Below are 23,265 nucleotides of genomic sequence, written 5' to 3'. Positions count from 1 at the left end.
CCTTTGGTGGGCAGAGGCCTGCTTCCACAACAAGGAGCTCCCTTTCAATCTACCCCCTGACGCCCAAGCCCTGACAACAGGCGCATCAGACTATGCATGGGGGGCTCACTTGGCAGGGCAGTGCATTCGGGGCAAATGGAACCCGAGTCAGATGCACCTGCATATCAACCAAAAAGAAATGTTAGCTGTACAGAATTCCCTGACAGCCTTCAAAGACCACATCCTTCCAGGACAATTATTGGTAAAGACAGACAACACCACAGTTATGTGGTACGTAAACAAGCAGGGGGGGCACCCACTCATACCCTCTCTGCAGACTAGCCATAGCTCTGTGGAGCACAGCCTTGAGCTACCAAGTGCACCTACAAGCTCAATTCCTGCCAGCCAAGCTAAATTCACTGGCAGATGACCTAAGCAGAAAGCTCATGGACCCACACGAATGGAAACTGGAACCAAAAATATTCACCTTCTTGGGGAACAAATGGGGGACTCCAGAGCTAGACCTGTTTGCCTCCCCTCAGAACTACCAATTGGACAGATTCTGTACAAGGACTGCTTGGAAAGTGGATACCTGTCCTTTACCTGGGAAAGCCTCTCAGTTTATGCCTTTCCACCTCTGCCTCTCCTCTCGAAGGTTCTGCTAAAGATCAAACATGACAAACCAAGGACGATACTGATTGCACCAGGTTGGCCCCGCCAGCACTGGTACCCCCTGTTGCACAGTATGATACTGCTGGATCCATGGCACCTACCTCAGACGCCTCCCCTGCTGTCCCAGCAGGCGGGCCAGATTCTGCACCCTCAGCTTCAAACCCTGAACTTTGCAGCCTGGCTAATTCCTTAAGCTCTCCAGTAGCATCCCTCAGTAAGCAGGTGCTAGATGTCATTTTGGAAGCAAGGAGACCTAGTACTAGAAAATCTTATGCTGAAAAGTGGAAAAGATACTGTTCCTGGAGCCAAACTCGGGGGATGGGCACTACAGTGCCCAGCTTACCTCATATTCTTCAGTACTTAACAGAAATGCTCCTCAAGGGCCTATCCTTCTTGTCAATTAAAATTCATGCCTCTGCCATTTCAGCACATTATAGTACTGAACCACCCCTCTTCTCTCACCCCCTGTTAAAGCACTTCCTCAGAGGGGCTAAAAATTTAAGCCCCTACTCCAGCCTGGGATCTTAACTTTGTATTCGAAAAGCTCACTCTCCCTCCATTTGAACCAGCTGCAACTGCAGAGTTGAAATTCCTTTCTTGGAAAACAGATTTCCTTCTAGCCATCACTTCAGCAAGAAGAGTGTTTGAATTACAGGCCCTCATGGCAGTGGAGCCCTTCATTATCTTCCATGCAGACAGGGTTTCCCTCAGGACCACTCCTTCCTTTATGCCCAAGGTGGTGTCTAGTGTGGCCCTAAATCAGTCCATTCATTTGCCCACCTTTTTCCCAAATCCACAAAATAAAGGAGAACGAATACTGCACTCTTTGGACATGCACAGACAACTTAGATTTTATTTAGACAGGGCTAAGCCTCTCAAAGTCTGAACAACTACTAGTTGGCTTTGCTGCAGGGGCAGAGGGGAAGGCCATTTCAAAGCAAACCATTTCTAAATGGATAGCCCATTGCATTAATTTCTGCTATAAGCACCATGGAAAACCTACCCCACAGGGGATAAGATCACATTCCACCAGGGCTGCATCTACCTCTACAACCTTTCTCAGAGGAGTCCCTACTAGGGACGTCCTAGAAGCTGCCTGGAGCTCTGTGCATACCTTCACCAAGTATTACCACATGCCTATTTCTTCTAAATCCAGAGCGGGTTTTGCCACTGCAGTTTTGCAGGGCTTAATAGGTGGCCCTAATGCTCCCTAACTTCCTCCTCCCTTCCTTAGCTTTGGGAATCAACCCAAATGTAACGAGTGCAATAGTGAAACATGAAGAACATAGTACAGTTGTGTACACTTACCATAAATGTAGATGTTCGAGTGTATTCACTGTTGCAGTCCTGGTTACCCTCCATCCAGCCGTCTGATGTCTCTTGGCTCTACCTTTCCTCCTTGTTTTAAGCTTTCTGGTGTATTTGCTTTTTGATGGAGGTGTAACATATAATTGCTTCCCTTTGTGGGGGCACCTGACATCTGGGGCAAGAAAAACTGATGTAATGGCGTCGGCTGCATGTTTTATACCTCTGATGACCTGACATCATGGAAGAAGAGACAGCATCTGAGGCAGGAATCCAAGAGTGTGGTATTCGGGCCAGCTGAGGGCTACCTGCAGGCAGATAACCCAAATGTAATGACTGCAACAGTGAATTCACTCGAACATCTACATTTATGGTAAGTGTACACAACTGTACTTTATTGCCACCAGGCACTCCAAATCTAGCTACTCTAAGGCTGTTACAAGGGTACCCAGTTATAATGAGTGAAATTAATATCAATACAAATGGTAGTGTTTTGACCAGTGCAGTAAGGCTTTCAGAAGCGGCCACAAAGTCACCAAATAGATACAAGTACTCTCAAAAGTTAGAATATTCTCTAAAGCACCAGCCACAATGAAAAGTTTAAATATATTTAATAATAATAAAAGAACATGAAAATACTAAATATCTATGTACAATAAACACCAGAGTTTGAATCACAGAAAATATTAAAATAACACAGATGAAAAGATTCACACCGATACAGAAAAACAGTATTAACTAATATCACTATAGTTTCCTCACTGATCTGAAGAATTACTATTCCCTGATCACTTACTACAGCAAGGCAAGATGAAGCAGGTAAAGGGGTCCTTCTTTATCAGGTTTCAAAAACAGAGTGCTCTGCGACTTTTCTCTCATCTGGTATTAAAACATCATTTTTGTCGTAGATTATAGAATTACCTCACATACATCTAGTTATCTCACTTGTGGTTCCCATGCTACCCCCATTGCTAGAACTGAAACAGAATTTTGTTACCATACACACAGAGCTGTGCTGAAATGTGTTATAGCATCTGGAAGCTACAAAACCATAAAACACTTCCACTCTTCCTGCAGGAGCTAATAAACTATTCTCTGGCACAAATATTTAGTCTCTGTCTGCGGTCAGAACTGTAAGATGCAATCTTTATGGCCTAAATTAAGTAGTGTAATTTCTTACTATTTTTCAGCGTTAGCTGGACTGAGATTAACTTCCTGTTTTCCAGTATCTTCTGTTAAAACACAGATTTAATCAGTTACAATACAGTCAGGACCCACTGTTGTTACATTTTTAACACAAGCAGCTTTACAAATACATTTTCAACACAAATGTCTGTATAAATCAGTTTGATATACAAATGACATATAATTCTTTGCAAAAGTCCAGCTAGCAGTGCTGGCATATGTTACACATCCACTGCCCTATGTCTCCTGCCATAGCTGGCAATACCTCACATTATCACATGGATACTATCTGTATTCTTGAGGCAACTTGGACTTCTGTACATATGTTTACTAGGCAGTATAAGTTAGGTGTGATATCCAGAGGTAGAGCTGGTTTTTCAAGGGCCATACTCCATGGTTTTCTGGAGAGCTCTGCTGATTTGGGTTACCACCTGTCCCACTTTGCAAGAGACAGTCCCTCTTTGGGCAGTTGTATCCTGCAAAGATATTGTAAGAATGGCAAATGTCCTGAAATATTAGGGCAAAATTATTTCCTATATTTTATGTTGCATAAAACAGTTATTCTGTATCTGAAACACCTAATGTTATAAGAAACAGAATAAGCAACTAAAATGCTACAAGAATAAGCTTTTATTTAGGCAAATAAAGTGAAGTTCTGTCCCTTGTACTGGCCGTGGGTATGTTTTGGCCTGCAAAATCTGATGTTTGTACCACAATTGTCCCACTTTGGCCATCTAAAAAGGTGGCAACCCTACTGCTGATCCATCCTCCTCCCTGTCTTCCTCCTGAGCTTTTGCACTCTCCCTGTTGTAAAGAATACTGCAACAGTAAAATGGAAGGACAGAGTACAGTTGTGTAACATCTTACCATAACACTAGATGCCATTTTCATCACTATTGCAGTATTCACTCCCTCCTTCCTCACCCTGGTGCTTTTCTGTTCTAGATGTATTGATTACCTCTTGTTTTCCTTGGATCTGCATTCCTACTGGGGCTCTCAGTTCTGAGGATAGTACGTCCAGCCATCATCGTTATGGCCTATGCTATATGCAGGGAGCATACGTGGAACATCTGGCGTACCTTAGAGCAACCTAAAGGTTTTGGTATGAGAAAGATTCAGTATTTTACTTTAAAAAAAAAAAAAAAAAAAAAGATGCATGCACCCAACATTTGCATCCGTTGGGGTTTATTTCACTTTTGAGCTTTCTTAAAAAGGAACTGCACTGATGGAGGCTACAAAAGAAGCAAATCCAGGTCTCCGTATTTCTCCTTTACCTCTAAGCAAGTTTGTAACTACAGACACCTCAGATTTTGCTTAGGGTCAGTTTATATGAAAGGTGCTGGGCCTATGGAACTCTATACAGACCAAAGCGAGTCAGTGTCAGAGATGTTGGCTGTGATCCATGTATCTCATGATCATCTCTGCCCCTCCAGACCTCTTCATGTGATTATATACACCACCACAGTGATGGGGTACTTAAGCAAGGGGGCAGCAGGTTGTACTGTCTGTGCAGAGTGGCTGTGATGGCTGAGGGCATCTCTTCAGCTGTACTTAACCCTCCAAGCATCTTGAATTCCGTCAGAGCAAAACATAATGGCAGACAAACTGAGCAGGACCAGAACAGACCCTCACGAATGAGAATTGAATGAGGGGTTCTGCCAGGAATTGATCTAGTTATGAAAAACACCTTGAATGCATCTGTTTGCCTGCTTTCACAATAGACAACTGAAGAATTCTACTCCAGAACCCCTTGCAAACAAGCCTGGAAAATAAATGTCTCTTTCCCATGGCCTGGAGTGTTGCATTATGGCTTTCCAGTGATGTACAAGGTAAGTCTGAAGATTTAGAAGGGTTCCCCAAAGATCACTGTAGTGACCCACTTTTGGCCTAGGTAGCACTGGTTTTACCTTCTTAAAGAATTGGCAAAGAGCAATTACCACAAGATTTCTCACAAACTTAACTTACTTACAAGACGGGAGAGTTTGATGCACCCCTTTCTCAAACGTATTGAACTATCTGCCTGGATAATTCAATTCTAATTCCTTTTAGGCACCTCTTTCCAGAGGACATGCAGCAATTACTAAAGGAGGTAAGAAAATGTGCTACTAGGAAATCCTTTATTGGCAAGTGGAAAAGATTTTTTAGTTGGTACCTAGCCAATAACCAGGATTCTATCAGTGATTATGTACTACTGGTGCTTAAATATTTGTGCAAGTTACTATCCTCTGGCCTCTTATTTCATTATCAAAGTACGTTTTGCAGGCATTTCAGCATGTCTTTTCATGGATCCTTTACTTTTGTATTTGTTTTTAATGGAACAGTTTCTTAAGGGATTTTTAAACCTGGGAACTTTTCCTAAACAAGTTGCTCCTTCCTGGAATATTAACTTTGTGTTGTTAAAGTTAAACTTGTCAACATTTGAACCTGCTCTTCAAACAGACTTAAGATCTATGTCATGGAAAACTGTTCCTGTCATTGCTCTAACATCTGCAAGAAGAGTATCTGAGTTGCAAGCTCTTATGGTGGACAAATCTTATCTGGTCTTCCCGTAGCGTAAGGTTCTCATTGAGAACAAATTCCTCATTCATGCCTACAGTTGTTTCAGTGTTTACTCTAATTCAAGCTATCAGGCAGCTCAGATACCATCTTGACAGAACTAAGCCCTTTAGAAAACTAGATCAGCTGTTTGTGTTTTATGTTGGGACAAAGAAAGGGCAACCTGTGTCAAAACAGACTATTTCCCAATGGTTGTCCTCACCTTACTGCCTTTTGTTGTTCCCTCCATAGTAAACCAGTTCCAGGCTATATAGAAGCTCATTGTACTACAGCCTTAACTTCTTTGGTGACATATTGGAAAGAAGACTCCAAGTATTCTTGATGTTTACTTGGTCATCTGTGTATACCTTTTCAAGGCATTACAAGCTGGATTAATTTTTGAGATCCTGGACAGCCTTTGCTCAGACCATTCTCCAGCCTAAGCTATATGGGTTATATCCTGCATTGGATATAACAGCCAGCCAGCTTCCAATGCTTTAGGGCATCTCCCACTTGCCCAAACCATCAGTCAGCTTGAGTAGCGCTGACTAAAATGACAAGTTTGGGTGCAGAGCCAGTCAGAGATTTACCTCTTACTGAGAAGAGTGTTCCTGTACTAGCTTTCGATGATAGTCTGCTAAAGCTGTTCCATGGCTGGGAAGAGAAGTTCCCTTTGCGTAAAACCTTCCACATTGCTTTTTTACTTGAGAAAATGTACTTTTTCTTAAAGAAGTACTTTTAATCTAGGAAGACTTGTTAGTTGACTATCTTGTGACTTGTTTACTTTTAAAAGGGAGTGCACATTTTTACTTTTATGGTAAAAAGTTGTTAAATGCTGTTTAAAACTACTTCTGTGGAGAAACTGTGGTTATTTTACTTTTTGAGGCTGGGAAAAGTATTTAAAGTGGTTTTTACTCCGTTTTCTGTGAAAAAGTTGCCTTTTTTTTTGCTACTTTCCGGTTTGCTGCTAAGTATCCCTGGGAAATGAGCACTATTTTTGGCTTAACCATAGAACAGAGTACTGGTCCTTCAGGTGGGCCATCTTCCAGCCACAAAAAGAAAAAGATGGTTAAGAAGTCTGCCAACACAGCAGGCTAATTAGCCACAGCTTGCAGGTAGGTAATTATGCTGTGGCTAAAGCTGGTTCCTTAAACAGTTTAACTTTTTCTTTAGATTCAGCTGGTGTAGTTCATACGGTCACTGTGGACTGGGAATTGACCACATCCTCTGTGGCTTTTAATATCCCCTTTAAGGGGCAAGGGAGATCCATCTCAGTCATGGGAGAAGAAGCAGGAAATGTGCCCCTGCTTAGCCAAAATGTTGTGCCCATCCTTGAAAAAGTTGTTGTTGGAATTATGCAGTCTGTTTTTTTTCACAAATTCCCATCAAAAAGAGAACTTGGCAAAATTTCAAATCCCCATAAACCATGAGAACACTGCTGCCTATGCAGAACTGTTCACAGAAACCCTATACAAGCATGTTAATAGTTGCATAGAGGCAGCTGTACACACTAGGAAGAAGTAGAGAGCTAACTGAAAAAAAGCTACCCTGGTGAAATCACAAAATCAGTAGGCTGTGTAACAGAAGAAAGTAAATTGTGGCAAAATTTAGGAGGTGCAGCACCCAGCAGGGTAAAAGCACTCGTCAAACTAAATGAACAGCTCTGAGGGTAAGTAGTATACCAAAGCCAAATTTGAGATAAATTTAGCCTCCCAGTCCAAGGACAACCACAAGGCATTCTTTTGCTGTGTCTGCATTCTCAAAGGCAGTACACAGCTGTGTGCAGAGCTCATTGTAAATGCAGCCAGTTATACCAAGCCAGAAGATATAGCAAGCCTACAAGCTGACAAATTCAGCTCCAACTTTACCCCCCCCCCAACCTTCCCTCAGGAAATACCATCAAATGCAACTCCCCCTGCTATCACTAGGGAACAGGTCCTTTATGTTCTGTCCAAGGCCAGGAACACTGCATCAATGGGCCTAGACAGTATCCCAGGATGCCTTCTAAATAGTATGAAACATGACCTTTCAGACCCGCTGGAATTGCTATTTACAACTGTAGCCTCCAAACAGGCTTTGTGCCTCATGAATGGAGAACAGCAACAGTCACCCCTCTGCACAAAGGTGGGCCATCTACAAACCCTTAAGTCTCACCAGTCTTATATGCAAAGCCATGGAAAGAATTATCATGGAAATGATCAATAGTATAGTAAAACGTCAGACACTAGACCCAACCCAGTCTGGCTTTATCAAGGGCAGGTCATGCCTACTCAGCCTGGTGGACTTCTTTGAGAAGGTCACCAGAGCAATGGATGAGGGCAGAATGGTTCACTCTGCTTACCTTGACCTGGCCAAGGCATTTGGCACAATACCCCACTCGGGCATTGTTGACAAACTCGAGGTTGGGTACAAACCCATATGTCATCCGGTAGATAATCGACTGGCTTGCAGATAGGACCCAGGAAGTTAGAATTGGGGAGTCCGCCTCTGCAAAGAGGCCAGTTCTAAGTGGAGTCCCTCAGTGATCGATCCTTGGACCACACTTTTTTGGCATTTACTTTGAAGTCAAGGCCAATGTTAATGGTCTCTGACTACTACCATATTGACAACACACCCCTTAGAGATGATCCAGTGGTCAGGGACTTAGGGACACACACAGACAGTAATCTAGCATTTGGCCATCATGTGTCTACATTAGTGAGGAAATCCTTCTATGTTGCTCAACTTATAAATGAAGGTATGGCATCTAGGTCCAAGGAAGTCATTGTTCCACTGTACTTGGCATTCATTAGACCTATCGTTGAGTACAGTGCCCACTTTGGTATGTACCTAACCAGGCATATCCAGCAATTGGAACATCCACAGAGGTTCCTCTCTAAAAGAGTACAGGGTGTAAGTAAACTGTCCTATGCAGACTGCCTCAAGGCCCTTTCCCTACTGAGGGGAGATCTGTGCCTGGTGTTCAGGGCATTGCCAGACCCCGCTCTGATGGACCTCCTCCATATCCACAAAACAAAGAGCAGCAGATTTATCTATTCTAAAGACTTAAACCTTGCTTGTAGTATAAATATGACCTGTTGGAGAGATGAGTATGTATCCCAGAGACTACCCTGTCTCTGGAATAGGCTCCCCATCAATGTGAAGCAGAGTTCCTCCTTAACCCAATTGAAGTGCAGCTTGGACAATTGGATGGGGAACAGGAAATTAATCCATGGTTTAGCACCTATGTCTCTAATAGACACAGGCAGCTTGTAAATGGTTCATCTCCCAGGCCCTTTCTTGTAAATGTTTCATCTCCCAAGCCCCTACTTACACTTATGAAAGGTACCAAAACTTGTCAGAAATTTGGGATGTATGGTTAGATTTAAAAAGGCCCTTGTGGTGGTCTTCATGTGCTTCACCCCACAGGACTTCCACACACACGCCAGCAGGTCTGACATGAAATCGGCACCTCTGTCAGACAGTATTTCTTTTGGGAAACCTACCCTGCTGAAAATCTCTAACAAAGCATTTGCCACCTTCTCTGCCTCAGTGGAGGACAAAGCCACTGCCTCAGAGTGTCGTGTAGCATAATCCACTACCACTAGGATATACTTTTTCCCTGTAGAACTTGGGGTACACAGAGGACCCACAATATCCGTAGCTATCCTCTGAAATGGCTCCTCAATCACAGGCAAAGGCATCAAAGGAGCTCTCACCTTGTCTCCTGCCTTGCCTACCTTTTAGCACTGCTCACAGGTCCTGTAGTATCCTGTTACATCTCTGGAAATTGCAGACCAGTAGAAGTTCTGCATAATACGCCTCTTTGTATGTTTTATATGACCTGCAAAGGGAATATCATGGGCTATTGCTAGAAGCGCCAGATGGTAGGCTCTAGGCACTACTAACTGCTGTACTCTCTCACCTTCTAGCCTTCCCTCAGGGGTCCACTCTCTGTATAGTAACCATTTGTCCCAGTATACAGAATCTCCCTTCCTTTGAGAATCAGGTGCCTCCCTAGCTACCTTCCTCAGGCCTTGCAATGTAGGGTCTGAGAGCTGAGCCTGTCTCAACTCTCTTCTTGTAACCCTTCCCAGCTCCCCTTCCACAGGAAGTCTGGCATCCTCTGACAGTGGTGCCTTACTGTCAGCCTGGGTACTACTACTCACCTCTACCTTTGCAGTCACTCTGTCCAAGGGACCATCAGTACCCACAAGCAGCTGTGGCTCACCGTCAGTCTCACTGCTACAGAGTAGCGCTCTCCCTGAAGTAATTACCCCAGCAGTCCTGGCTGCAAGCATGCAGTCTGTCTGGGTCTCCCCCTGGCTACCAGACCCACATTCTTGTCTCCTAGCCTCACTGCGTGTAACTGCATAAGTACATGGTACTGCCTCATCCAAATCCTTCCCTCTCAGGAAATCTGCAGGATGGTAGTTTAGTACCCCTGTTGCCTCAAGACAACCTACTATTGGCATTTTGTCTTTCCACTTACTGGCTCCCTCACCTTTGGTTCCCCACCATGCCTCCATAGACACCTGTATGCCACATGGCCCCACTGGTTGCATTCAAAACATTTAACCCTAGCTCCTGGACATGTACCTGGACTCGTGGCTTCCCTGCTACTAGCAGATTCTGTTGGGGCAGTCTCTGTTGCTCACCATGGGTTCCTTTAGACACATGAGCAGTACTGGGGGTCCCCTTCCTGTGCAGGGCTGCCCTGCTTGCCAGGTATAGGTCTCCCTTCTTCCCCATCTCATCTGAAGTAGCACATTGTCTATCAGCTAACCAGATACTCATGTCCTCAGGCAAAGTGCTAAGAGCTTGTTCCCTCACCAAAAGGTCCGCCAGCCCTTCAAAAGTGGTGACCTGACATCCACTCACCCAGGTATGAAAATAAGTGCTCAGTTCAGCAACATATTCACACACATTTTCATCTGCCTTGCATCTATGCTTACAAAACGTTTTCCTATACATTTCAGGTGTTAGCTTAAAACATTCTAAAATACATTTTTTTACAGCAGTATAATCAAAACAGAATGAGTCAGGCATTTGTGATATACAAGTTACAGCTTTTCCATGGTGTAAAGGGGGTCAGGAACTGAACCCAGAGCCTTTGGTCAACACTATACTGTTTGCATACCCTCTCAAACATATGAATGAAAGTATCAAAATTATCCCCCTCTTTAAATTGCGGAAGACATTTACTGACCTGTTGTGCTTCTGGGGTCCAGCTACTCCCTTCTCCATTACCTCCATGACTCTGGCAAAGAGTCAGCATTTCCTTCTCATGCTTCCGCTGATGCTCCTTTTCTTTGGCTTCTATCTCCAAATGCCTGGCCTCCAAGTCAAGTCTCTTTAGCTCCAGTTGGATTTTTAAGTCCACTGCAGAAAGGTTGAGCTGTCCATTCTCCGAGGATATTGTATCTCCACTGCCAGTCTGATTGTCCTCCTGTATGCGGTTTTCTGATGCAGCTGTAACCAAGGCTGCAGTCAGGTCTGCCTTAGTCAGGTTTCCATGCACCAGTCCCCTAGCCTGGCACATCTCCACCAGCTGGCTCCTTATCAGCTTTCCATACTCCTCTGCTGACATGCTGCCTGCTCAACCTGCCTAAGAAATAACACAAATGTGATCTGAACTTTTGAGTATTCACTGCGTGGCTGACCTTCAGAGATCGTTGTACATAAGCTACAGGATTCACTCTACCAACGCCACTACAAGCCAATTAGTATGTGAAGTGGATCCCACCACTGCCATCACAATGTGATGGCCATGTCCTGGCCCAGCAATCAAGGAACCTCAATCCTTACCACCAACACCAGGGAGAGGGTGTCTCATATAAGAGGAAAGGATAACAAATACACACAGTAAAGTACAATTTCCCTTAAGTGCACACAGAGATCACAGTCAGTCTGGGGCTGGTTGCTCCCCACGTCCCCAATAAGACTCCCCACTGGCACAGCTATAGTGTCCAGATCTCAGCCTAGCTGGCAGGCTAACCTCCAGTACCCTCTCTGTCCACCAGTGCTTCGTGTCCCTGCCCAGGTAGCTGACACACACACTTAGAAATAAGTATTTATACAACTTCGCAGACACTCCTGGGAAAGGCTGACACAGATTCTCTAGCTGTACCCCTGTACCCAGACTATACGGTAGTAATTACTGCCACCACCAGCTAATACTTACAGCTACCCAAAGGCCCTTAAAAGGGTGTCCAATTATTACTGTGAAATATTGTTATCCCATTGGTAAGTGTGACTAATCAGTATAAAGGCTTATTAGAGTGGCTTTGTACAATAAACTCTATAGATATGCAATGTACTCTAGAGCTTAACTTGTCTCTACACAAACCAGCCACAGGTAAACGTTTTTTAAAATATTTCATTATAAATAATTAAAAACACAAGACAATATTACTACACCACAGTGTTATCCAAGACTTCAGAGATCACACAGAAACTTAAAACAATACAGTAGGAAAGTTCTGATATAACAGAAAAACATTTAAATCTAATCTTTGTAGTCCTAGCTATTTCTACAAGAAAACATACTTCTAAAGTAACTTACTTTCATAAAGATAGCATAAGGCAGCACTGAGAGTTGAATATCAAGATCAAAATGCTTATAGTCTCTCTCTCTCAACAGTAGTTTAAAATCACTAACATTTCTGCTGGGCCCTCCCAGATTACATCATTTTGACACTTAGGTTTTCCCAGTATACACATTACATCATTTTGACACTTAGTCTGGAGTTCCCAGGCCAGCAGGCTACATTATTTAACAATCTAACACCTGCTCAGGAAACTCCAACAATAAAAGACTTTTCACATGTACACTCTAGTAATTATTCCTTAAGTTAAAACAATAGAAAGTATGTGTTCAGCTAGCCTCTTTGGCACTGCTATCTAGATCAAAAGGTATACAAGACATAATTTTAACTTCAAAAGAACAGATGTGAAATGCTTGGCTTAGTTTTCCTTACAGCAGATGGCAATGTTGCTACAATCGTGAAGTTCACATTTTACAGTGTTTTCTTTCATTTAAGAAACAAGCCTGTATTTTACATTTATATTTACAAATGATAGAATTATGTATCAAATTCTATTTGACTAGGCTGACAGCCTTCGTTCCTTCTCTACCAGTCTTCACAATGTCAGTACTGAAATTTCAAATTCTCCCTTTCATAGAGATTTAGTTTTTAGACCTCCTGCTGCAGAAGTTGTCAAAAAGTGTGTTAAAAGGGGAAAACTGATTCAGGAAATTCAGATTTTTCAGCCCTTCTCCTACTCCTCTATGCTTTCCAAGGGATTCTCCGTTCACTCATCTACCTTTGGCTAAAACAAAACAAAGTCTTTGCAGACTGCTGCTATGTAGATGTTTAAAAGGAAATGGTGGGGAAGTTCTAAAAAGAGAAGTGGAACCACACACAACAGTCAAATACGTCAGAGTAACTTTATAGAGGGTACCTCACCCCCCCCCAAATAGTCCCGCAATCCATTGAGAAAGTCTAAAGCCCCATTTCTCATTTTGGCAACAGCATCCTCACTAGCAACTTCATAGCATGGTTCGGCAACTCCACAGTTGCTAAGAAGAAACTAGAGGTGGTGAGGGTGGCTGAGAAAACCTTGGGCATAAACCTCCCTTCTATTCAGGAGCTTTTCCTTAAAAGAGCAAGAAAGAGAACATACAAAATACTAGCTGATTCAACCCATCCGGTCCACAATTGGTTCTCAACTTGCATCTGGAAAGGAGGTACTGCAGCTTCTGTTGTAGGACTACCAGATTCAGAACAGTTTGTATCCTACAGCTGTGAGAGCTGTGAGACTTATTAACTTGGACACCAACCATACCCGACACAATGAAGCCTCTTGTTTTCATTTAATTCTGCTGCTCTGAGCAGTTTGCTCCAATATTACTATTATGCAATATGATGGATATACTAATCTAAGGTTAACAAGTGCGAACAGCTGCTGTTCACTAGTGTCTATTCTCTATATTTTTTCCAAAAATGTCTTTATTGCAATTTTTAAGGTTACAACATACAAGACATTTGACAACAAAAAAACACACATAACAAACCATAACAACTTATATACAATATATACAAAGAAGTCACTTCAAGAGTCCAGTTTTTTTTGCACTAACCACTTATTCTGCAGTGATAAGAAGAACAAAACTGTAACCATTAGCTATTTAGGGGGATATTACACATACGAGGGAAAGATAAACTAAAACCTTTACATAGAGTACATCTATTTGTGAACAGTTTATCAACATGCAGATTTATAAAATGACAATCATAATAAGGTTCTAAATATATACTTATTGACTTTCTTACATATATTGAATATTTCACTTCTAAAATTAATATTTTTACTTCTTGAAAATGACATCTAATAGGTATTCCCAATACTGTTCTCTGTCTTAACAGTGAAGGGGATTGGTGATGGGTATTTATTATTTATCATAGGATAATGGGTAGTGAGTGTGTTTATGTTATGTGAACTAACTCTTGCATGCAATGCATATTTTCTTATGTTATTCTCTGATACCACTATATCTGTGTTGTTTGCACTGCATTTCTCTCATGAGTTGATATTTGTAATTTTGTTTAGGCTGCACTTGTGTGGTCCTAAATGACAAAGTTTCTTTGAATTGTGTCAGACAAATGAGTCCTGAATGTGATTCATCTAGATTACAGGTGGCAGTGGGATGAACTTCTGCCTTTTCGGGGGATTTCTTCTCATCCTGCAGACCAAACTCTTCTCTGTTCACATGTTTTATATTATGTGCTGTGTCTGGGTAATTGAAGCTGTTCCTCCTCCTCTTCAGTTAGGGAAAGATTTTACTTGAGAATGTTTTTAATGCCAAAGAAAGTAAATTTTTGGAAACAAATTATTTAGCTTACTATCCTGAGCCATTTTGTGGTGGGTCCCAAGTTCAAAATGCTTTCACCTTACAACCTGTTTACCCTGTCTTCCTCATCTGAGTTTTCTAGCAACCTTAGATTTAAAAGATGCATATCATTACATTCCTATTCATCCAGATTTTAGGTGTTTCTTAAGTTTATTTATTTTGTTTTACATTTGTTGATCAGAAAAGTCCAACTGGATGTATGTCCATTTTCAGCGGAGGCCCGGGGAGAAAAGCTCCAACAATACAGACAATATTACAATTAAAATGCAGCACTTGGCTTATGAGCTATAGTTGATAATAATATACAGACAACAACCTAGTTCATTAATAAGGAGCAATTGCACAATAAGGCTTGGTTTACAGTCTCTGGTAGATAATAACATGCATAGACTAGGGAGGGAAGAATGCTACAGTCTGCCCTGGATAATATGACATATAGGGTAATTTAGTGATGTATACAGTACTGTTAAGTGTGCCATTGAAAAGAGGAAGAAGTGAAGTGTACTGAAGAGTGGTAGGTAAAAAAGAGGCAATGCAAGTAGTAGAGGGTGGATTAAGTAAGGTTAGGGTCAAGGGTGAAGGAATAGAGGGCATAGCCAGTGGGAGGTAAGATACCCTTTGAGGCTTTTTTCAGTTTAGTGAGTGAGTGTTCTAAGGTGAGGTCGGCAATAAGTGAGTTCCAGATTCTGCCAACATAGTTAGAAAAGAGAGAGTCTCCAGCTGAGTTATTCGATTTGAGTATTTGAACAAGGTGTTTGTTGGATGATTGTAATGTCCCGGGATTACTGTAAGAATTAATAAGGTTTTTTTAGCCCAGGAGTTTTGTCAGGTTGATTGAGGACTTTGCAGGTAACTGTGAGCTGATTATAATGAAGTAAGTTGGGGAATTCTAGCCACCCTAGTTGAATAAGGTTTAGGCAGTGATGAGTGTGGTATGCAGAGCCAGTAGCAAATCTAGCAATGTGGTTATAACAGCTTGAAAGTTTGATCAGATGTTTTCAAGTAACTTAGAATAGGAGAGGCGTATAGAAGGGTTGAGAGTAGGTGAGTACGGGCGATGGCAGTCCTTGCTAATGGGGTTAGGAACGGTTTACTTCTGTATAGAGAGCCTAATTTTTTTTTATTAATGGTTTTGATGGTTTGGTTGACCTGCATGTCAAATTTGAGCTGGTTATCTACAACTACCCCTAGGAGTTTGGTATGAGCATCGGGGGAAATAATGGTGCCATTGTTGGATTTTATAGTAAAGGAGAGTTGGGTGGATCTGTAGGTGGGGGAGAAGAGTAGTAGCTTAGTCTTGTTAGGGTTTAGAATCAAGTGATGGTTAGAGAGCCAATTCTCTGCTGAACTGAATGTTTTCTGGGTTAATGTCACCAAGTCTGATGGGGAGAAGGCTGAGCAGATCAGAGCAGAGTCATCAGGATATTGGATACATGTCACATCTGGGATGGTGGTGCAGAGGTCATTAATAAAGATAGAGAATAGGAGGGGACCTAAAATAGAGCCCTGGGGAACTCCTAGGGTGACAGGTAGTTGAGTGGATAGTTTGTTCTGCCACAGGACAGCTTGATGTCTACCACTGAGATAGGAGCTGAACCATTAAATAGCTTTGTTATCCAGTGATATGGTTTTCAGAGTATGGATGAGTAGTTAGTGGTTAACCATATCAAATGCCTTGAACAGGTCGAGAAAGAGGGCTGAGGATAATTTATTGTTATTTTTGTTGAGGTTTATGGTGTTGAAGAAAGGGGAGCAGAGAGGTGGTACTGTGAAATGGTATAAAGCCATGTTGAGAGTTCGCCCGTAGATTGTTCTGGATGAGATAGTGCAAAAGTTGTTTATGAATGCACTTATCCATTATTTTGGCCAGAGGGGAGAGAATGGCAATTGGCCTGTAATTAGATAGTTCAGTGGAGCTTCCCCCTTTATGGAGTGGTATAACATGAGATGTTTTCCAGATGGAGGAGATGGAGTTTTCTGTAAGAGTTCTATTGATCTGTATGGAGACTGGGTATGCTGTGGCATCAGTGGCTTTTTGTAGGTATTCTGCATGGAGGTGGTCTGTGGTTAAGGTGGTGGGTTTTAATTTGTTAATAAGGGATCTGACAAGTTAGGTAGGTACTGGTTGGAAGCCAAAGGAGAGGTGAGTAGATGGTAATTCTGTAAGGGAGTTTGGAGCAAATGGTGATTAATTGACTGACAAGGTTTTGTATGGTCTCAGTGAAGAAACTATTAAAGGTGTTAGCGATGTCTTCTGGGGGGGTTTTGGGTAGTATTAGATGGAGCTGGGATAGTGGTTTGATCTGGATGAAGAAGTCTGTTGAGACCCGCCCAGAACTTTTGAGGTTTGTTTTGATGTTTTTGTTGAAGATTGTGGTAGTATTTTTTTGTCTAGTAGAATGGATTTTTTGAGTCATTCCTAAGCTGACAATATCTGTGCCGGTCTAGAGGAGATTTAGTTGTATGCCAGGTGGTCCAGGCTATATTTCTAAGTTTGATTTTTGTTCTGGTATATTTTGCAAGCCATGGTGCAGTTTTTGTTTTAGTTCTAATAGTAAGAGCAGGGGCATGAGAGTCAAGGATGGTGAGGAATTTGGTGTTAAAGTATACAACGGCATCCTCAAGTGGCAGTTATTTTAGGATTGCCCAGTTGCATAATTTAAGTTCACTTTGGAAGTTGGTAAGGTTGAAGTTCTTATTGTTTCTAGTTGTTTTATAAGTGGGCTGGTGAGGGTTGTCGACTTTGTGCTTAATAATGAAGGTTGGTGAGTGATCACTTATGTTGTCAGGGAGTGTCACAGATTTGTACATATGGGGATGACTATTGATAAGTATCCAGTCAAGGATACTTTCTTTTTTAGAGGGAGAGGTTATTATTTGTGTGAACCCATATAGATTTATGTGGGTGGTTGGATCCATATCTGGATCACTTTTAGTTGTCTGTCTTGCCCTTTGGGTTCTCCACTACTCCAAGGTGTTCAAAGTATCTGTGTCATGTGATACCTCATTGCAGGCTGCAGGATATCTGCATTTTTTTTTCATATTTAGATGACTCACTTATCATTGCAGTCTTTTCCAAATGGTCAGAAGTCTTTCTGTTGGGTCTGAGATCTCCTACACAGGCTGGAATTTTAAAAGAAGATTCAAAAGTCTTTTCTGACTCCCTCTCACTGGGTTGTGTTTTTGGGGTGCTTACTGGACACCTCAGTACAAAGAGTTTTTCTTCTACAGGAAAAACTAGATCAATATTTAGATCTGTTTCAGGGGGTCTTCCACTCTGACTCCAGTCTCAGTGAGGAAAATACAGTAGGATTCTGGGTCTCATGGCATGCCTGATTCTCATGACACCTATTGCAAGACTCCACATAAGAAAAATACAGTGGTATCTGCTTGTTCCCAGCTTCATCACCAATTGTCTTTTAAAATTCCAGTTCTGACATTTGTGAAAAGGGAAATCAGATGGTAGAGACTTCACATTTCTTGGAATCCAGGTCTTTCGTTCTCTGCTGCTGCTCCAAAGAGTCAGTCACAGCAGACACCTCAGACTTTCCTTGGAGAGCAGTGTCAGTGGTCATAACAGTGCAGGTTTTTGAGAAAAAAAATGCAGACCAAACCATACAAGCAAAAGAGATGTTTCATCTTATAAATGCTTTCAGCTGTCTGAATCATCTGTGGTCTCCAAGACCTCTTCAGGTGTTCATAGATACCACAGTGATGTGGTACTTAAACAAGTAAGGGGGAACCAGATCTTATCCCTGATGCAGACTAGTAATGTCAGCATGAAATATAGCTTTACAACCCAGCTGTTCTTAATCCCTTCTTTTGGAATTGTCCAGGGGCAATTACCACAACCTTCCACACAGACTGGATTTACTCACTCAAGATCAGGATATTTGATACATCCCAACCCCCAAAATCTGCAGCTTATTGCTTGGATGATAGCGTCTTAACTTTTAGACTCTTGTTTTATGAGAACATACAGCAGGCATTAATGAAGACAATAAGGCTTGCTACTAGAAAAATCACATTATCAAATGGGAAAGGTTTTCTTATTGGTACCAACAAAAGAACCAGCACCCATTCCGTGTGTTTCTGTGGTTTTATAGTATTTGTGTGAGTTACTATCCTATGGCCTATCTTACTCCTCTGTCAAGGTTCATTTTTTTGGTTGTGTCAGTATGTTGGCACATGGGTCTCCCCCTCTTTTAATGTAGTCTTATATTGAAGTGTTTTTGAAAGGGGTTCTAAAAAAAGAAACCTTCATGAAGACTGGTGGTTCCTTCTTAGGGTCTTGATTTTGTATTGGACAAGCTAACACTTGCTCCATTTGAGCCAGCTCGTCTGTCTGACTTGAAGTTTTTAATATGGAAATAAGTTTTAGTCATTGCTCTGACTCCTGCAAGAAGAATATGAGTTGCAAGCTCAACCTTATCTTCTCTTCCATAGAGATACGGTTTCTTTGAGTTAGAATCCTTTTTTTGAGTAAACTGGTATCTAAATTTTACCTTAAGCCAATCTAGCGGTTTCCCCATTTTCTTTCCAGTGCCTAAAACTGAGGGAGAAAGGATACTTCATACCTTGGATGTGCTAGCTTGACAGAATAAAATATTGTAGAACTTTTATCAGTGAAGGTAAGAAGGGATAACCAGTGTCAAAGCAGTGATCAGTATGATGAGGTAGTATAGTTGTGCAAGTAAACGTAACCTAGCAGCAGAGTTTTTCAGATTCCATTATTGGGCTTTTCATATATATATATATATATATATATATATATATATATATATATATACATATATCTATGACGTGCACTGGTGGTGACTACAACTTCAAGCATATTCTGCTGTCCTCTTTTCTCCTCTACCACCAGGTCAGTATGTAACTAGATACTTCAGATTTTTGAGGGCAGTTTTGGTGGGGATAAAGGTGCAAGGTTTGTTGAGGTTCCTCAGACAGACCAAAGCACATAAATATCGCAGATGTTGGCAGTTATCCATACCTTAAAATCTCTCCATTATTCAGGGTTACGATGACCTCTAGGTGATTACAGACAGCACTACAGTGATGTGGTACATCATTAAGCAGTGGGGTACAAGGTAATAACCTCTCTGTAGGTCTGCAATGTTAGCTTGGGGAGGGAGCTCTTTAGCACTCTTTAACCCTCCAAAGCAAGCTGAGCAGGACCAGGACAGGCCCTTATAAATGCAAATTGAATGAGCGTGTCTTTCAGGAATTGATCTGTTTGTGTGTAACACCTCAAGTAGATTTGTTTGCCTCCTTTCAAAACAGACAACTGAACAAATTTTGCTGCAGAACACCTTGCAAGTAAGCCTGGAAAATGCATGCTTTTTAATTCTCATGGACAGGAATAATGATTAATATGCATTTCCACTGATATCCAGTGTAATTCTTAAGATTCAGAAGGGAGACTCCAAACAGTAATAATGGTGACTCCCTTTTGGCCCAAGCAACATTTTCTCCCATCTTATGGAACTGCCGAAGGGCAATTACCACAAGCTTCCTCAGAAGCTGGACCTAGTCTCACAAAGACAGAAGTTTTATACACCCCATTCTCAAGTATCTTCAGTTAACTACCCGGATGACTACTCCAACTCTTTTAGGCATTTCTTTTCAGAGGATGTGCAGCAGGTACTAAAAAGGGCAAGAATACCTGCTACTACACAGTTTCATATTGACAAGTGGATAAGATTTTTTTAGTTGGTGCCTAGCCAGTAACCATTATTTACCACTGGTGCTGTAATATTTGTAAAATTACTAGCTTCAGGCTTTTTCTACTTCTCTCTGTAGATAATCTTCTGAAAGTTTCCAAATGTCTGCCCATGTGTACTCCACTTTCTTTTATGTTTTTCTAGAAAGGAATGTCACATGTGAGACCTCCTCACAAATAGGTTGCTTCTTCCTTGGATCTTAAGTTTGTGTTGGAGAAGTTAACTGTGTTACTATTTGAACCTGCACATTAGGCAGACTTGGTTCATTGCTGACATAAGCAGGAAGGGTATCCAAGTTGTAAGCTACTGTAGTGGTGAACCTGTGTGTTCTTCCATATAGATGGGGTATCATTGAGAAGAAATCTCTCATTCATCCCCAAGGTTGTTTCAGAGTTAACGATGAATCAAGCCATCAATTTCCCAGTGTTCTATCGAGTTCTTCAGAACTAGGGAGAAAGGATTCTAGATGCTCTGGATTTCCATGGGCAGCTCGAGTACTGTGTTGACACAAGCATGTCCTTTATAAATACTAGGCAGCTGTTTATTTCTTTTTTTGAGACAAAGAAAGGCCATCTTTTCTCAAAGCAGACAGTTTTCAGATGGTTGTCTTCTGCTTTTGCCTTATATTGTGCCCACCTTGGTAAACCAGTCACAGGCAGTATCGAGGTCCATTCTACTAGGACCTTGTTGTCTTCAATGTCATATTGAAAGCAGTGAACTGTAAAAGTGTTCTAGAGGTAACAACGTGATCCCATGTACATATCTTTACAAGGCAATACAAACTGGATTCCTTTTATAAATCGTGGACTGGCTTTGCTAGGACCATTCTCCAGGTGCTCTTGGATCCATATTCTTCCTCCTCCTCCCAGTTTGGATAGGCATTGATGATCAGTTCGTGTAGCCTAAAGGCTACTGCAGCAGTGAGAATAGTGAACATAGTACAGTTGTGTAATTTGCATTTACCCTTAACAGTAAATGCTCAAATTAGTCACTGCTGTAGTATCTTACCTTTGTTACAAGACCAATTCATACAAATGACTCCTCCACAAAAGATATGGTCAACAGAAATTCCGCTTAATGCATTGTAGTACTGCAGGGTTCATATTACATTATCGAACTTCCAGAAGGTCGAACACCAGATGTTCGAACTTGGAAGATCGAAATGTGATGACATCAAAACATCAGAACAGAGAATTTTTTTCCCAGGGAAAAAAATCGCTGTTCTGAAAAACACACACAACACAAGCACACCAAAAACCTTATAAACCTACACTAAACCTTACATACACAACTACCTATGCACTAACCTTAACCCAAACCCTAACCCTAAGGTCCGTCACTATCGCACACTTACCTTATCCGCACCCTAACCTCAATGTCCGTCACAATCACACACTTAACTTAACCTGTTCCGTCACCTTCGCTCAGAAACGTCCAACCGAATTCTTTCCCTGGAAAAGAACTCGGACTTCCGCGGCTTCGACATTTTCACCTTTCGAACTTCCAGGTTTGTACCTTCTGGAAGTTTGATTAGGTAATAGGAACCCATACTGCATTTAAATATTTTATCACGGCGACGCCAGGAACACATCTCTCTACTGTGCCATTGCAGATGTTCCATAAAATCATTTATTCATAGGCTTCATGTTTGTTTGGGTGAAGCCCTCTTCTGCAGTTGACTAAAGTTTTTCTTCAGATTCTAGAGTATATCTTTCGTGTCTTACTGGGTGTAGAAACTTCTGGTTTCTTTTGCTTTTGTCTCTTAAACATTTGCTGTTCGCAGATGTTTTTCATAACTGTAGTGTGAATATTTATATAGGTACATGAAATATCCATTTGTCTCCATGTAAACCTGTGTAATGATTGTGTAATAGGTGCTATAAACAATGTGTTCTGGGCAGTCTGTGCTTCTGTGGTCAACAGAAATAGTTTATAAAAAGATATGTTTGGAAGTCACCTTTATAATCATCTTAATTCCTTTTTCCTGTAATTGTGCATTAAAGTATATTAAATAGCTTTCTTACGCTCCGTGTACTGAAAAAAAAATCTTTTTTTTTCTTATTTCAGTTGCAGCTAACTTGCAAAAAATAGTAGAAGAGCCTCAAGCAAACAGATCTGTCACTTTCAGATTGGTAAGTAGTGTTCAGCTCATAGTACCTTGAGCCTTCGTTTGTTTCCTGTGCTCATAGTACCCGTTTTTCTGCAATGTGCAGATCACATTTAAGAAGTGAATATTTTAGGACGCAAATTTTTTTTATACAGTGCTTGTTTTTTAATAAAATAAGCAAATTATTTAATGCTTTTTTGCTAGAATTTTATGCCCTCCAAAGTTGTTTTGAGTGTTAGCATTAAGGAACCCTTGAAAAAGAATTGATGAAAACATCTATTCAGTAATTTTCTTGTCTTGAATTTGCCTGACTGTTACACAAAGCAGTATGTAGTAGTGCCAATGTTTCCAGTAATGTAGATAATAAAACCTTGAAAACTGATGTATTTTAGTTTCTGGCTGCATAAAAGTGAACAGAAAAATAGAGCTCATTGAATATATTTTGCATTTTCCCAGCACCTGTCACTGTTCCATCAAGAAATACCCCAAAGAACATTTCTGGTGCGCATTACTACTCTGCATTACAAATAACATTATACAATGAGAATAACAGAGGATGTCCTTGCATTTCATTGTTGCAGTATTCATTACAATAGTGATCCTCTGCCAAGGGCGGCCCGATGTCAGGTTACTTTAAGGTACACCGTACGTCACACACACACTCCTCACCCTGTAAGTGTAGGGCATAAAGGTGATGTCAGAGCATCCCATCCTCAGAATTTCTTTGCTGACAGTCCGAACACAATCTGTTGATCATTTGTCTGAATGCCTGTTCTGTTGCTGCTTCACAAAGCTGTTTCAGATAACTGCCCCATTGAGGTTTTCTTGATCTTGTCTTTTTCTTTTGTATTGCTGCTTGTGGG

The 23,265-nt window shown here is 41.4% G+C and overlaps 1 protein-coding gene across 1 annotated transcript in view; it reads left to right on the top strand.

The window, feature by feature from the left end:
* Positions 1-23,265, top strand: part of LOC122798354 (serine/threonine-protein kinase OSR1-like) — a 2,305,884-nt gene that overhangs the window by 2,181,143 nt on the left and 101,476 nt on the right. Inside the window, exon 17 of the mRNA XM_044067206.1 lies at positions 22,363-22,427. Coding sequence (XP_043923141.1) covers positions 22,363-22,427 — 65 coding nt within the window. The remainder of the gene's footprint in view (positions 1-22,362; positions 22,428-23,265) is intronic.

This window comes from Protopterus annectens, chromosome 3.part1, assembly GCF_019279795.1.
Source record: "Protopterus annectens isolate FY-2018-M chromosome 3.part1, PAN1.0, whole genome shotgun sequence".
In the NCBI taxonomy this organism is placed as follows: domain Eukaryota; kingdom Metazoa; phylum Chordata; order Ceratodontiformes; family Protopteridae; genus Protopterus; species Protopterus annectens.
The sequence above is the reverse complement of the archived record's forward strand: the minus strand, read 5'-3'. Positions and strand labels throughout refer to the sequence as shown.